The 16,782-nt window shown below is 33.7% G+C and overlaps 1 protein-coding gene across 2 annotated transcripts; it reads left to right on the plus strand.

Moving 5' to 3' along the window:
• Nucleotides 1-10,931: 10,931 nt before the first annotated feature.
• LOC111365929 (TBCC domain-containing protein 1-like) lies at nucleotides 10,932-16,574 on the plus strand. 2 transcript variants are annotated; one of them, XR_002697523.1, is made up of 10 exons: nucleotides 10,932-11,599; nucleotides 12,158-12,298; nucleotides 12,551-12,925; nucleotides 13,637-13,741; nucleotides 13,949-14,089; nucleotides 14,526-14,729; nucleotides 14,989-15,081; nucleotides 15,181-15,208; nucleotides 15,298-15,409; nucleotides 16,232-16,574. XR_002697523.1 is itself a non-coding variant. In XM_022986492.1 (9 exons), the coding sequence occupies exons 1-9, from the start codon at nucleotides 11,078-11,080 to the stop codon at nucleotides 16,273-16,275; spliced, it is 1,737 nt and encodes a 578-aa protein (XP_022842260.1). In that variant the 5' UTR covers nucleotides 10,933-11,077; the 3' UTR covers nucleotides 16,276-16,574. The 2 variants fall into 2 exon arrangements, 1 of the variants encoding a protein (XP_022842260.1); XM_022986492.1 differs by lacking the exon at nucleotides 15,181-15,208 and having other exon boundaries at nucleotides 10,933-11,599.
• The last annotated feature ends 208 nt before the right edge of the window (nucleotides 16,575-16,782 follow it).

A 16,782-nucleotide genomic window follows, 5' to 3' on the forward strand; every position in this document is an offset into this window, starting at 1 on the left:
TTTACACATTGATAGAAATGCAATTTAACTCCAAAATCAAAACCATCAGGACTGATAATGGAGGGGAGTTTAATCTGAAACAATTTTACTTGCAAAAGGGTATCATTCACCAAACCACATGTGTTGAAACTCCCCAGCAGAATGCTGTAGTTGAAAGGAAGCACCAACACATATTGAATGTAGCTAGGGCCTTGAAATTTCAAAGTGGATTGCCTATGATCTATTGGAATGAATGCATATTAACATCTGTTTTCCTCATAAACAGAACCCCCAGTCCCATTCTTGAGAACAAAACACCATTCGAACTTCTTTTCAAAACCAGGCCAAACTATTCAAACCTGAGGGTGTTTGGGTGTCTTGCATTTGCTAGCACCCTTGCACACAATAGGCATAAATTCGACTCAAGGGCAAGGAAATGCACTTTCATAGGTTATCCCTTTGGGACCAAAGGCTATAAAATGTTGGACATGGAAACTAATAAAGTGTTCATATCAAGAGATGTAATATTCTATGAAAATATTTTTCCTTGGAAAGCATCTGCCACTAAGGCCAAATATGAGTCATCAAATCCCACCTACGAACTACCAAGTCCTGAAAATCTTCCTTATGCTCAGCCAAGCAACATTGACCTAAGCTATCAACCACAAACTGGAACCTCACAAAATCTCAGTCAACAAATAGATTCTCCAGAAACACACCAAAATTTTACTGAAATCGAATTGTCACCAAATGCATCAATTAGTCCTCATATGCTTCGAAGATCGACCAGAAATAAAAGAGCACCTAATTACCTACATGATTTCATATGTCAACAGGCTTCCTCACCTATTTACCTACATGATTTCATATGTCAACAGGCTTCCTCACTCACTCATTCTCAAGAGTTCACCAAGAAAGGGGGTGCCATAACTTCAGGTAAACCTTTCCCTCTAAATGCAACACTTTCTTATCATAAATTGTCTGACAAACACAAAGCACTATCTATATCTTTACTTGAACATCCAGAACCCACTACTTACCAAGAGGCTGTCCAGTTTCCTGAATGGTGTGAAGCCATGCAGGCTGAAATTAAGGCACTTGAGTCAAACCAGACTTGGATTGTCACTGATTTACCTCCTGGAAAGGTACCTATAGGATGTAAATGGGTGTACAAGGTGAAGTTTAATGCTGATGGAACAATCGAAAGACATAAGGCAAGGCTCGTGGCAAAGGGTTATACCCAGCTGGAGGGAATAGACTACCACGAAACCTTTTCGCCTGTGGCAAAACTGGTGACAATCAGGACATTACTTGCGATGGCAGCAGCGAGAGGTTGGTATCTACACCAATTTGACGTAAATAATGCCTTCTTGCATGGAGACTTGGAGGAGGAAGTCTATATGCACTTGCCTCCCAGATACTCCACCAATGTAACTCCAAAGGTGTGCAAGCTTAACAAGAGTTTGTATGGTTTAAAGCAAGCGTCGCGACAATGGTACTCTAAGCTGTCCATTTTCATCACTGAGCAAGGATTTCATCAATCAAAGGCTGACTACAGTCTCTTTACAAAGAGCACAGGGGATTCTTTTACAGCCATACTGATTTACGTGGATGATATTATAATAGCTGGAAGCAATGTGGAGGTCATAAACTCCCTCAAGGTTTCATTGGATGACAAATTCAAGATTAAGGATTTGGGGAATCTTAAATATTTCCTTGGAATTGAAGTTGCTCGATCAGCAAAAGGGATCCAAATTTGTCAAAGGAAATATGCATTGGACATTTTATCTTATTCAGGCAATATTGGGGTCACTCCAGCTAAGATCCCACTTGATCAAAACATCAAATTGTCCAAAGATGAAGGAGAAGTTTTAACTGACCCTGCCATGTATAGAAGACTTGTGGGAAGATTGCTCTATTTAACAATCACCAGACCTGACTTATCTTACTCAGTATATTTGCTGAGCCAATACATGCAAACTCCCAGGGTACCACACCTCAATGCTGCACACAAAATCCTTCGATATATTAAAAGGTCACCAGGTCAGGGGTTGTTGTTCTCCTCATCATCCAATCTACAGCTTACAGCTTATGCTGATTCAGACTGGGGAGCATGCCCTGATTCTCGAAGGTCAGTCACGGGCTACTGCGTTTTCATTGGTTCTTCATTAATATCTTGGAAATCCAAGAAGCAAAGTGTTGTCTCTAGATCCTCAGCGGAAGCAGAATACAGGGCAATGGCAGCTGTATGTTGTGAATTAACGTGGCTTAGATATGTGCTTGATGATCTGCAGGTTGCTCATTCACAACCTGCTGAATTGTTGTGCGACAATCAGGCGGCCTTACACATAGCTGCCAATCCGGTGTTCCATGAACGAACGAAACATATTGAGCTAGATTGCCATTTAGTGCGTGACAAAATTCAAGAAGGAAGTCTTGTTACAAAACATGTTAAGACCGGTTATCAAGTTGCTAACATATTTACTAAGGCTCTTCCTTCTGACAGTTTTTATTTTCATTTGTCCAAGATGGGAGTGGAAGACATCCACTCACCACCTTGAGGGGGGCTATTGAAGTTTGGATTATTTAAGCCAAGAAGAGCCAAGAAGGATCTGGAATACACCAGAATGAGGGCAGCCAGTGCACGTGATGCTGCTGATTTTGATTCCAATTCTGTTAGGCTGTTAGTATACAAATTATTGTGCAGTAAATTTTGTATATTTCTGTTATAGGAAAGCTGTATAAATAGGTGATTTTTACTCTCTCAATAGACACACGAGAATGAAAGCAATTGAATGATATTTTCAGCAAATTCCTTTTGATCTCCATTTTGCAATTCATTTTATCACCATTTCCTTTAAGGGGGGGGGGGGGTTTAATCTCATCATTTTGCATTATTTTTAAATTGAGTCCTAGCTTAGTCTTCAAGAAACAAATATAAATAACTCTTAAAATATTTTTGTTATATGATCAAAGATGATGATGGTTTCAGATTTGTAAAAGAATTTGACTGCTTCTCTTAATAGTTTAAAATTTTGAAATAGAACTTCAAGTCGGACAAAAATGAACTCCATGAATTGGATACCAACGGTATCTTTGGTTGGCCTTCAAGATAGTTGTAGACATGGATTAAAGCCCAATTAATTTCTTGAAGGTAAAAAAATTAAAATAAAATAAAATTATCTGTTCTTTAAAAAATAAAAAATATTTTTTTAAAAAAATAAGAATAATAATAAATTGTCCTCCTAGCTCCGTCCTCGATTGTGAGTAGAACATTTGTGCCTTGAGGGAGGTTGAATAAATGATTGTTTGTGCGAGACGATTGTTGACAAGGTACAAATATGCTGCAAGTTTGTTAAACTTTATAGTTGCTCATCTAGACATAGAGATGAAGTTGAATTTAATAGAAATGGACTATTTCAATGTTTGATTCTAACGGTCCCTCATTTATATCTAAGAGAAAAATACAAAAATCAAGTAATGAATTTGTTTAATACAAGGAGAAATATTTTGAAGATATAAATATTATAGTTATTACTCTGATCTAACAATTTAATCTTTGAAATGAATTGAAAATTCAAAATTCCGTTTATAGTGAAAACCAACTCTTTTGGATTCAGTGTCATAAACGAAGAAAAACTTAAATCTCTAAATCAACTTAAATTTTAAAAGAAGGGGGAGGGGACGCGGAAGGGAATTGTTGGTTGATTAATAAAAGAGATATGCTACTTGTACAAGGTTCAAAAGCAGTGTTGGCAGCACTGCACTTTTTTCCTTAAATTTTACAATTAACGTAAGATCACCGGGAACTTATTTATTTCAAAAATAAAAATAAAAATATTGATTCATAATCCAATAAAATAGTTCTATATACAATTCTCAAAAGAATAATTAGTTTTTCGATTTAGTTAATGAGGGCAACATATAACTAATTATTGACTAAAGCATCCTTTAATCCGCTATAATCAATGAGGGTGTCATTTTACTAATTATTGACTAAAAAGGCCCTTAATCCATTTTAACCTTAATTAAACATTGACTTTATCTTTGGCAGCCTGTTTGAAAGATTTAATTATCAAAATTGGTAAACGGAATGGCAAGCTAATTATTTAAGTTTAATATTATAATAATTACTTAATAAATAAGAAAATAACATCTTTCGCCGTCAGAAAATTATCAATTTGAAGTCATAGATTCACTTCACTTGATGTTTTCGATAATTTTTGTGTTTTCATTTCATATATTGGCCACAACTAGTGATCTAGATGATACGTTTTATTGACAATTTCAATATTAATAATAAAAAAAAAAAGAAAAAAAAAAGGGATTTGGTAGACATTATGCCAGGTCTTCAGGGGCAGTGTTGTCCTGATAATTTTTTTATTAGACAATCTATAAATGGTGTTATATTGTCACCGCAATTTTTATTTCAAACACCACATTTTAATTGTAATAAAGTTCTTTAATCTTTGTTCATTGTAATAATTATTTTCTTATTTTTTTTAATTGAATTCTGATCTTCAACCTTCCATTGATTAATACCTATTATTTTATTTTTATGCTTTGAAGTAAGAGAAAAATATTCTTTCACACTTTTTATTTATTTATTTTTAAAAATATAATATGAAAATAATTTTATTTATGCTATTTCAACGAACTTTTGAACATAAAATTGTTATCAAGTACAAATGTGTAAACTAATGAAAAATTTGAGGATGAAAATGACATAAAAAAAATTGTTAGAGACATAAGTGCTATAATGAGCAAAGATTACGATTACGAACCTTAAATGTAATTAAAATGTGGTGCAAAAATAAAAATTATGTTGTGAATATAATTATCCAACTGTAAATATGTGTTCACTAATATACACGTGGCAATTCAATTTCAATTAGTTTCTAGGGGGTGACTTCGCCAGAACAATTTGTGTTTCTTCAATTTTTTTATTTTTTATTTTTAATTGGTGAGAGTGGAGAAAAGTATTTGAGTTTTTTATTAATTATATCGATTGTGTCATTTTTATTGCTTTTTAATTGTATTTTACAACATAGTGATCATTGAAAGAAGCCAAATAAATTTTTGTACTCACTACAAAAGAAATAATTAATAAAAATAAAAATAAATTCTTTAAGTGAAATATCTAATTTGGACAGACCTTGTCAAAAGAATTTTGGGGTATAAAATAATATTATAAATGGAAAGGGTGCAAAAGAAAAGAATTAAGCCCTTCATTAATTAAAAAAATATTAAGTTTAATTTAATTAAACTTTTGCACTACTAGATCTTAGCCCCACTTCAACCTCCCTCTTTACGAAATATTAGATTTTATGTTGAATAAAGAGGAAATAGTTTGGGTTAGGTAAAATGATGAGCACGTATCTTCAATAAATTATATTTTATACTTTTATGACTTTGGTCGTCTTGAAATAAATCAAGCAGCTAATAATTTCACCTACTTCTCCTATTGGGCAAGTCCATATTTGCCACTTGAGATTAAAAAAAAAATACAAAAGGACATACTTGATGCATAGTACTCGATAATGTTTCACGAGATTAAAAAAGGTTCTCAATGGTTGATAACATTGTTCGTTACCCAAGTTATTATTTCATTTTAGTTGTCGAACTTTTTTTTTCATGTTCTCTTTTAGGCAACTTGCTACTACTTTCTGCTGAATTAACGAAATGATAACTTCACATAAATTTTCTGTTAGTGCATAAAATTTATCGTCGTTCTGGGCAAAACCTCTCTTTTCCTTTATAAATGTGGGTTTCGAAAGCTTCAACAATATTGTGCATTTTTGTATAATTGGGCGATAAAAATAAATTTATTATCTAATTTTTCATGTAATACATGTTGTAACATTTTTTAAAAAGTTTTAAACTTCCACAACAAATATTAATTTTCAGCTTTGATTTTAATATTAACTTTTAATAAAAAATAAAATCTCATTGTTTATATTATAACTTATACTTAAATATGATTTATTTTAACAAATGTGGGGATTGAATTTCTCCCTATAAAACGGAGTAATTTTCACGGTTTAATTAAACATAACATGAAAAAAAATAATTTGATAGAATACTCACTTCATGCCAATAGAAAGAGAATCAACTGTAAGTCACATGTATTCCTATGAGCAAATAAAAGTGTAGATGCATTCACTTGCTTCTAACATTTGCATTAGTATAGAAACTCTGCCTTTTGTATGACACTTCTAATTGCTATTAAACTTACAAAAGGTCTTTGAAGCTTAGTCCAAATATAAATAAATATCGTAATACCACCAAATCAATGAAGCATATGGAAGAGTGAGCCCAAAATTGAATTTCCTGCAACTTAATTGATATTTAATACTATTCTTTACGATGTTTTATTCCTTAATCAATTAGGAAACTAGTAACAAAGGTCTCTACATCTTTAGTTGCATTCTCACCCCCAACTTCGTAGTAGTTTCACTAATTAAATTGCTTGATATAACAAATATCAATTATTCTCAAAAACTAAAAACATAGAATTAAAGAGTCTAATAAATCGGAGTGATAGAGTGCGATATCATCACACCATCCAGAACTTGAATTCCAATTTTAATATCGCTCGATGAATTTATTTTATAATTATTACCTCTTTGTTACGGAATGTTAATTGTAGATCTTGTCGTTTAATTTTTATAAATTGGAGTATAATGAACCAAGTTGGGATCATATGGTACTGTTCTTCTTCTTCTTCTTTTTTTTTTTTGATCGATTTATTGTAGATCGATAATTATTTCTTCCACTGTTAATTTATAGCCATTTAACATCAAATAATTGAATTGTTGTCTTTTGATATTTTGGACAATATTTTCCTTCGGAGAACCATAGTGTTACTAAGTTTAGCATTGATTAAGATTAATAACGAATGGAAAAAAAAAATAGAATCCACAAAAATATCTACTAATTCATATTATGTACAAGTAAAATAGAGCATGCATTAAGGTTTTTCCACTTGTAATGAGTCAAAATAGTAAATAATAAATTCTTATAGTATCGTGAATTTATAGCGCGATAGGTCAGTGATTAAATATTTACAAAATAATTATTATATGAATTAGCATAATAATTAATAGAAACTAAACTCAGAGTAAGAAGAAACTAAAATTTAAATAATTTCCTTTTATAATTCGATTTAGAATTTATTCATTTCACTGTTTAAAATATATATATTTATATATAACAACAAGAACAGATTCATTGTACCTAATCAATTAGTTTGTACAACCCTTTCGAAGAAAGCTACGTCCAATATTTATTTTTGTGAAAAGTTGACAGTCTATATATAATTATATGGTCAACCAGTAGTAATATATAGATAGTTCAATGTTAATTGATGTTCTTTTTTAAACTTTGATTGTTTCTCCCAAGGAAGATACCCACCAGCGGATTTAGTCATGTAAATACTAAAAAAAAAAAGGTTAAACCCTAACCTTAAGGGTCCCCACCACCAGTGGATTTAGTCGTGTAAATACTAAATACACTATACCGCGTGTTAAAAGGTGTGAGAATTGTTGAAAATTATATTAAGATTATTATATCTTAATTTTCAATTTTGGTTTAATTAAAATTTTAATTTATAATGTAACATATATAAATATTTGAATGGAGGTAATGAATTATTTAATTTTACTTTATTGTGGGGGTTAATTTTTCCCTATAAAATGGATGTGATTTCATTGTTAGATACTTCATAAAAAGATACAACTTGAAAACATAAAAATACTCTCTTTCTATTTCATATTGTATTCCTATAATTTTAGCAACTCGGTGAAAGATTCGTTCTTTATCTCCCTGTGGTTGGATCCATAGATAGAGAATCGACTGTGAGTCACATGAGTTTTATTTTGGAATCATATAGTGCCGAAAGTACCTGCACGAAGAGGAGGCAATGTAACTTTCGGACAATGTCTTTGGTGTGCCTTCTTAGAGCTTTAATTCTAACTATCTTCTAATTGTTGAATTATAATGTTTATATTATTATAATATTATTATGTTTATACAATTATTGAATTATGTTGCTTATATATATATTAGTTAATATATTTATTTACATACAAATCATCCATTTTTTCCAACAAGAATAAAACGGATAGATTAACAAAGAAAGAGTTAATACAACAATTGTTATACCGTCCAATTATGTTTATGTACTTCGTAGAAAATGAACATAAGTTGAATGAATGAGCGTAGGCTTTTTTTTCCAATAAAATGAAATTTTTATTTCACTTCATAAAATTGGTTCAAAAATAAAATTTCCTTAATAAAATTGGGGAAGAATTTAGCCCACCTCAAAAAACATATGTATACATGATGAGTTATAATTTTAATCCGCCTTAAAAATATAGTTCTAGATACATCTTAAGTAGACTATTTGTGTGGAGACAGGAAATGAGTAATCTATATACATTGACTCTAATTCAGTCATTTAATTGTAATTCAATTTTGTTCAATTAAATAACTACACTTTAATATGGAGGATTGGGGATGGGATATCATGCCATTATTATGTAGATGCATAATGTTTATTGATACGCTTTTGGTGTGTGAAGATAAAGTTTTTGCTAAATTTAGCAAACCCTAACTTTGATTTAATGGAATGGGTCCTTTGTTCAGTGGGGAAAGAGTAAGAACCAATACGGGCTATAAATAATAATTCCACAATACATCATCATAAGTCCAAATTTCAAAGTGGGACCCATCAGCCTCTTTTCAGGTTTCTATATATAACGAGGATAATTCCAAGTGTACATAATTTGGTTTACCAAATGGTTTACCTACTCTCGCAAACACGTGGACCCCGTGTGAATAAAATAATCCCAACGTGTGGTCCCCACATTCCTATTGTGAATGTATGTAAAGCATTAGGTAAAAAAAATTAGGTACATCTAGCATGGTCATGTGGGGAGATTAGTTAAGAAACAATAATTTACGTTCTCAATTTTTTTCATCAACCTTATATCAATTAGCACATTTTATCTTTGATTACCAAAAAAATATGTTAGATTGAATAAAAAGACTTATTCACTCATCGTATTTCTAAATTAATAAGATAAACAATAAATATAAAAATTCAACAAAAATTTCATGCATTAATAGATATTTGGATAGAAACGGTCATTAGAGAGATAATATATGCTAACTAATTTATATCTTAAAAATGTGCTAATTTTCAACGATGTCTAGTAAATAAAATTTAGCATATATTTTCTCTAATGACAATATATTTTTAATTTTTAATTAGCATATATTTTTATAAGCATTTTCTTAACTTTTTCATCGTATTTTTATCTTCGATCTTGTATTAATCAGCACTTTATATCCTTGATTACCAAAAAAATATGTTGGAATGAGTAAAAAAGACATATTTGCTCATCATATTTTCAAATAGTAAGATAAATAAAAATATAAAAACTCAACAAAACTTCTTGCGCTAACAGATATTTGGATAGAACCAGTTATACAGGGCAACATATGCTAATTGATTCAAGATTAAGCCCCTGTTTGATCCACATTATTTTCAAAATATATTTTTTTCTCTTCTTTTCAACAACACATTTTTCAATAAAATAATATAACACATAAATTCAAAACTTTTCCTTCTTTGTTAACCACACATTCTCCATCAATTTTACTATTTCAAAATGCATTTTTAGGTAAACAATAAAAAAAAAAAAAAAAAAAAAATTGGACTCAACCATGCTATAAATGGGTTAAACCCCTTTACTAGGGCCACAAAGGTTCATTTTTGAGTAACGTTAAGGATATAAGTAAAAATGAGTGAAAATTATGAATCTTCATTATAGTTGAAATGTAGTACATTTAACAAAATTCATGGTGTCGGTATGATTTGCCTCGACAAAAATTCAGACCCGTCTCTAAATTAAAATGGTTTGGAAATGTTCAGTGCCTTTGCCATCTTGAGCCCAATGCAAATGGAGTGGAGGGCCTGTCCATGGACTTGGGCCAGCCTATCATATTCTACTTTAGATAAATAATCAACTTTTTTGCCACACTCTAATTTTTTCTGTAGAAAACTTAAAATCTAAAATAAATTGTATTTCAATATCGTTTATTGAACTTATGCCTGATTTGGGATGGCTAAGCATTTCAATCCACTCCATAACGTGTCATTCTAAGATCGATCCATATTTAACAATAATTTTCAATAAGTTTCTTCTAAAGAAACAAATACTCCCAAAAGGGTTCCAAAATCTGGAAAACCTTGCACCTAATCACCATTTTGTTGGAAAGAAAAAACAAGAATGCCAGATTCAACAAGATCATTTGATCAAGAATTTTTCTAAAACTAGCCTACAACATGGCACAACCATGCCTATACAAAGCCACCAAGTCCACTCAATAGCCTCCTTTTACCTTTCTAACGAATATTTCTCGAACATAAGTAACTCCCTTATTTTCTTGCATCTAAGGCATCTAAATAATTTTGGAAGAATTTTCTTTCGTCTTCTTTGCAAATACCATACAACAATGAGAAGAGGTTGAACATCAAGAATGTAACATGAAAACAAAGAGAGGAGAGTCACAAAAAAACTATGTCGTAAAATCATATCAATTGCAATTAAGCTGGTTTGCCGAAATTTTTTTGCCACCTCGGTTGACATTTTCTCACATGTGCGTGGATCTTGCGTGGATAAAAAAATCCAAAACAAAGTGGCTCCATTGTGAGTATCGATGGGATTGTATGTTAACCATTTTCTGACAACATAGCATAGTTGAAATTATATACATATAAAATGGGATGAGTAACTGTTATAAGAATGTAGCACGACTGGCCTTACCTTCCTTTTTGGGCTCCATTTTAATGAAATTTTGAGAAAAATATATGTTTAAATAATAAATTTTTAAAGCTAAAGAGGAAGTAACGTGTAATATTTAGTTGATGGAGCCCGAACATAGGATGGTCTGGTGCCATTTCTGTAAATTCAAAGGCTGTAGATTCGCAAATCTCGGAAGTACATACGGCACACTATTTTCTTCCTAAAAACAGAAACTGGCTCATTCATAGTTCATCGTCCTCCACTAGCCCAAGCAAAATCTCCACCAAATGGCGGATACCGCCCCCGAAGAACCACCCCCGATTGAATCCCCATCAACCTCTTCAATTTCTCCGACAAAACCGGCGTCATCTACCACCGCAACCAGTTACCTCCACCCCCGCCGTGAGCCATTCGAGCACGGCCTTCTCCCCATCCCCAAACTCATTTTCCCCGACGCCACGCAAACCCTTTCCCACCTCAAATCGACCCTCCTGGCCGCCGATTCGTCAAACCGGGTCAACTCGGAAACCCTCGCCGGAGCTCTCCAGATCTCTCTCGACCATTCTCGGCTTATCCTCGAAACACTGGCTTCTGTTCTGCATAATGATTCTGATCCTTTGGTCAATGCCAAGAGTCCTCAGGAGATAGATTCGATTGGAGTTAATGTGTTTGATTTGCTGCTTTATTTGTATATACAGAGTTATAAGAGGTTGATTCCTAAAGGGCACAAGGATTCTGCTGCTGTTGCTGATGTTTGGCCCTCCACCTCTGCTTTTGACGGGTTTTTGTCTGCCCTTTCACCATTACAGGTGTTAAATTTTAGTTGTAAAACGCTATGCATTTTGATTTGTTATGATTTGATGTTATTTGAGAGTTTTCTGGTTCATTATTGTTGAATTTCGGTGTTTGAGGTGGGTTTGAATTTCTTGTTTTATGGCTGTTTCATATCTATAAGAATGCATTACTATATGTAGTGAACGAATAAATATTATTGCTTTCTGGATTAAAATGCAATTGGTTCATTAATTGTCTTGTCAGTTGAAATCATTAGGAACTTGTTTACATACATAATATACTATAGGAACATTCAGAACAATTATACTTGTTCATGATTTGGATGGGCGTGAGATTTAGGATTGAAATGCGTTCTGTTTAAGTCTTTTTGTTATATTTTAATTACTGTTTTGAGTATTAACTTGAATATTCGCTGTCCACTCAACTATGTTTTGAACTGCTGTCCCGATATGAGGTAGCAGTAAGTTGGTGTTGTAATCTTAACAATAGTAATTCTGGCTGTTCATAGTTTCTGTAATTAATCATTACATTTGTAGTATCATCACTGACAAGTGTGGTTCTATCTGTTGCAGCTTGTGCGTAGCAATAGTCGGCGATTTATGCCATCCCTGGCTGATGAAGAAGCTCATCAGCTGTCCTATTTGCAGAAGCACCTGGGAAATATTGTATCCCTTTTGGCAGACTCCGTAGATGGGGAAGCAGAAGACTCTCTTGTATGTAAATTTTTTGGGCTTAACCATTATGCACATGAGGCTAAGCTTCCATAGGCCTATTTTGCATTTGTTATGTTAAAATCATTTTTTATTCACCTATATTGAACAACTTGTAGCTAGATTAGTTTTATTCTCGGCAATATTCCTGTTGTTGGTGTAAGTTACCACATTTTCGTGGTGCCATATTTTCTCACTTCGAATTTGTGTGAGCTTGAGATTTTTACTGAAATGCAGATTTATCCTCTGTGTCAGGTTCTATCGATGGATAAATTTGAGCATCTTGGATTTCTGATTTACTTTGGAGAAAAGGGATCTGAGATGAGTCCCTTAAGCCAAAATTCTCAGTTTTTTGCCAATTCAGATCCCAACATGCCTGCTGTTCCTGTTCCTGCATCACAGGTTCTCGATTGGCTGCTACAAAATGTAGCCTCCACACTGGAACATATTTCTGAGAGAATTTCTTCAAAAGATATTGGGCCGAGCAGTGCCTGTGATCAGGATGTTACAATGGCTGATGTCTGCACAAGTTCAGCGAAGCCCTTAACCAGAGGTCCAAGCTTTATTGAGGGGATCTCTAAGTCATCATATGTAAAGCAAGCATCGGATCTGAAAGGCTCTACCGTAAAGGTGAAAATCTGTACTTTTGTGCATTTGCCCTCCCTTCTCTTGTTTTAGCGAAATTATGATTCAAAAACCATTGTTTTATGAATATTCAGTTCAATTGAGTTGAGAAAATCAGTTCGCAGGCCAATGTATGCGTTTTCAGTTGCCTAGATTAGTAATTATGAGTATTGAGGTGCTTAATGAATTTTAGTTTTGTGGTATACCCAAGCTGAAAATGAAGTACTTTCGAATTTGTTTTGTGAAGTTTTTAGGTATCTTGTTGCCTTGCTCAGATGAACCGAGCTGTGCTGAAATGGAATTATCTATGATGCATGGGCAGTTTGATGGGTCCCAATTTTCTGGAATTTTTTATATTATCTATGCTATGAAAGACTGAGATAGAAAATGGGTGGGAGGTTTGTCTGGCATAGCTAATTTTCTGTTTCTCTAGCAACCTCAATCTCCATCGCAATTCCTAATAGAAATGGAAAAAAGATGAAATTTATCTGAGTTACGATGAACTGTATTTTATGTGAAAATGTGAGTTGGTCAAAAACCGGAGTTAGATAAGGTACTTTCTAGCCAACATTGCATCTCATCTATTTGCATTGGGAAGCAAAATTGATAATGTAGCCTCTGCTTACTTGTGCTCTGGGCATGCACATTTCAAAATAAAATTTACTCATGTCAATGCAAGCAACTTATCTCTTGATCTCGACTTTTCAATGTTTGCAGGTTGTAAATTGCCATGAATCAGTAATTTACGTTTTAGCACCTCTGAGATATGCAACAGTCTATGGATGCTCTGATGCGACTATTGTTCTGGGAGCCGTTGGCAAGGTACTGATATGGTCAATTCTCAATAACACAATTTCTTTTGTACCTAGCTGGACATTAATATGCAAATTCAGGTACATGTGGTTTTGAAGCTTGATATAACCTGTGGTTCGGTCGTTTCTATTTGTACTGGCTGCACATGATTTTTAATTTTAAATACAGTTCATTTGAAGAGTCTTTGAGTACACCTTGAATATTTTTCTACTACAGGCTGTTAGAGTGGAACATTGTGAACGCGTTCATCTGATTACAGCAGCAAAACGTATATGCATTGCCAACTGTCGTGAATGTCTATTCTTCTTGGGAGTAAATCAACAACCTCTAATGGTTGGTGATAACCATAACTTGCAGGTGAGACGCTTCATTTTTTTCTGCACACATCTCAGCATCATGCTAGTACTGCCTCCTATTTCACAATTCTTCGGGCTAAGTTTTGTTGACAAGTGGTGCTAATTTCAAAATGCATGGAATAATGTATAAGTACCCTTTTTGCCTTCACCCCAAAAAAGGGTGGGGAAAATTGAAGGAAAAAATATCTTCACTTCACACACATCCCACTTGGTGACGCGCCTTATTCTTCTGCTATATATTGCTTGATAGCCCCAGAAAGTTGTCTGGAATCTGCATATAGTTTTTCTGCTAACAGATTTCTGACATTTCAGTCTCCTCGATGCAACCAAACATGGTTTTGAGCCCAAACGCTCAATGGTTGGTGATCTTGTATAATTTGTCATTCGAATGAATATTGAAATTAAATTTCTTCTCTCTTTTGTTTAATTTTCAACAGGTTGCTCCATATAACACATTTTACTCAAAATTGGAGGAGCACTTGAATCAAGTTGGCATTGACCCTAGTATCAACAGGTGGGATGAACCTGTGGCACTTGGAATGGTTGATCCTCACGACTCATTATCTCATCCTGCTGGTGTCTCAGATGTTCAAGCTGAATCTGCTACCTGCCTAGACCCAGATCAGTACACTAATTTTTTGGTATGTGCTTTGTTTCACGGAATATCTAGGTCCGTAAGATGTTTTAAATGGATTTAACCTTTGTTGATATGTTAATTCATTTATCATTTGTATTCTACACGAATGCTCACAGAACCTTGAATCTTCAGTATATAAACTCTAAATCTTTTGTTTATATGATGTAGTGGCCCATTCAGATTTTTGGTGTATCATTGATGTCAGCTTTTCTCAAGTTTTTAGATGTTTCTTCTTTAATATTCACATGCTTCACAATGCACAGATTCCGAACTGGTTGGGAAGTGAGCAAGACGGTTCCACAAAAGATAATCCGTTTCCTTTACCTGATGTGTACCTGGCTTCTCAACAGAGAAATGTATGTCCACTTCCCAATATTGCTCCTACAAAAGTTTTGAATGTTTTAGCTCCCCTCACCCAATTTTCTGTTTTCTTTTTGTGCTTGTTTTATTTTTAGGGGGAAGGGGAGGGAGGTTGTAAGGCAGGTTGTTATTTAGAATTTTGATTGACCATCCTTCAATTGTTAGTCTAATTTCAAATTTTCTGGAGTTATATTTTATTCTTGAACTTTCAGCTCAAAAATCTGGTGGAAGTTAAGCAAATTTTGAGGGAAACTCAGCTTGAAGACAGCCGGAAACGAGAACTATCAAGTGCTCTCCATGTATGCTTCAAAGACTGGTTGTACGGTAATGTCTTATTCTATACTTTGTGTTATTCCATATGCATTGGTATATCCTATCCATTCAGGATATAGGCATTCTTCTTGGACTTTGTATTTTCTTTTATTGTTCCTTGAAGTTTGCTGTATTGGAAATCAAGGGTTAATGCTATCTAAGAATTTGCCTAGAATAGTTTTCTGTATCCCCATCCCTCAAAAATAACAATAATAATATAAATACAAACACCACAAACATTTGATGCATAACCCAAATGGCAGCTGTTGTTTCAGCATAGGAAGTGGACCTCTTGACTGTAGATTAATCTAAATTATAAATGATCTGAATTGAGCAGTTATAATTTATTTTCACTTAACAGTTATTGCTAGCTTTTCATACTTGGGCAGATATGATCGTTATTTACTTGCCGTGGCATTAATTCCTAAATTACCTGTTCCCTTTTTGAGTTGTAGTTGGCATATTGGGCATTTGTTCTGCAGATGATTGTGCAATGCATGTACATTTCTCCTACAAGCCACTAAAACTTGCGTTATGAACACAACTTAAGGAACTTAAGGCTGCAGCTAACTACCAAAAGGCATTTTTGATGCACATTATTAGACAGAATCGGACAGGACACGAGCACACCAAGATTTTATACTATTTTTATACCTATCCCGTCCAACCTATTAAACATGCCATAACTTTCTTATCCTTTTCCTTGAGAATCTGTACCACATTATTCTTTTTATGTTCTTATTTGCAATTCTACCGGTTACATTCAAAGAGGGAATAATGGTTACCTAGTAAATGTGACGTGCTTTGACACTTTCTGTTTGCATGATTTGACAGCATCAGGAAATATCCGGCAGCTTTACTGCTTACAAAGTGATTAAGCAAGCCTGAAATTGAACTGAAAGGATGAAGTTCAAAGTTACTACTAGGTTTTGATTCGACAATCGACTAGTTCAAGTTCCTCTTGCCATTTTTGTTGATGCTAGAAGTCAGAGGGTAGCCGGAACTTTAGTACTACTGTTGACTTAACTACATCTAGTCAGTTCAGACTAATGAACTATTGTGCAGATTGCTGTTGGAAAAACACTTGCTTACTTGCAATTGTGTTTAAGTTGAACAAATTTGTAATATCATTGTTTCCAGTTATGCAGTGGAATTAAAGTAGAGGATTTTTTTAGCAGGATCGAAGTGAAACTGTGTTTTTTCTTATTGTTTCTCTCCAATCTAAAAATAAGGACACCGTCAGATGTCCACGCAGACTTACTGTCAATCTGCGCGAGTTTTTCACTGTCCCGGGCGCCCATATATGGTCTGAGCGGCCCAGCCCAATGCTTGTCACCATTCAAGATGAACAACAAATGGTGATGTTTAACGATTCACTTTGATCA

The sequence above is a fragment of the Olea europaea genome, chromosome 17 (assembly GCF_002742605.1).
Source record: "Olea europaea var. sylvestris chromosome 17, O_europaea_v1, whole genome shotgun sequence".
Lineage (NCBI taxonomy): Eukaryota > Viridiplantae > Streptophyta > Magnoliopsida > Lamiales > Oleaceae > Olea > Olea europaea.

Bases quoted from the DNA above. Each gene is read 5' to 3' on its own strand.
- LOC111365929 (XM_022986492.1), top strand. From the start codon at position 11,078: ATGGCGGATACCGCCCCCGAAGAACCACCCCCGATTGAATCCCCATCA. The intron at 12,299-12,550 runs GTATGTAAATTT...CCTCTGTGTCAG, and splicing joins GGGAAGCAGAAGACTCTCTT to GTTCTATCGATGGATAAATT. The intron at 15,410-16,231 runs GTAATGTCTTAT...ATGATTTGACAG, and splicing joins CTTCAAAGACTGGTTGTACG to CATCAGGAAATATCCGGCAG.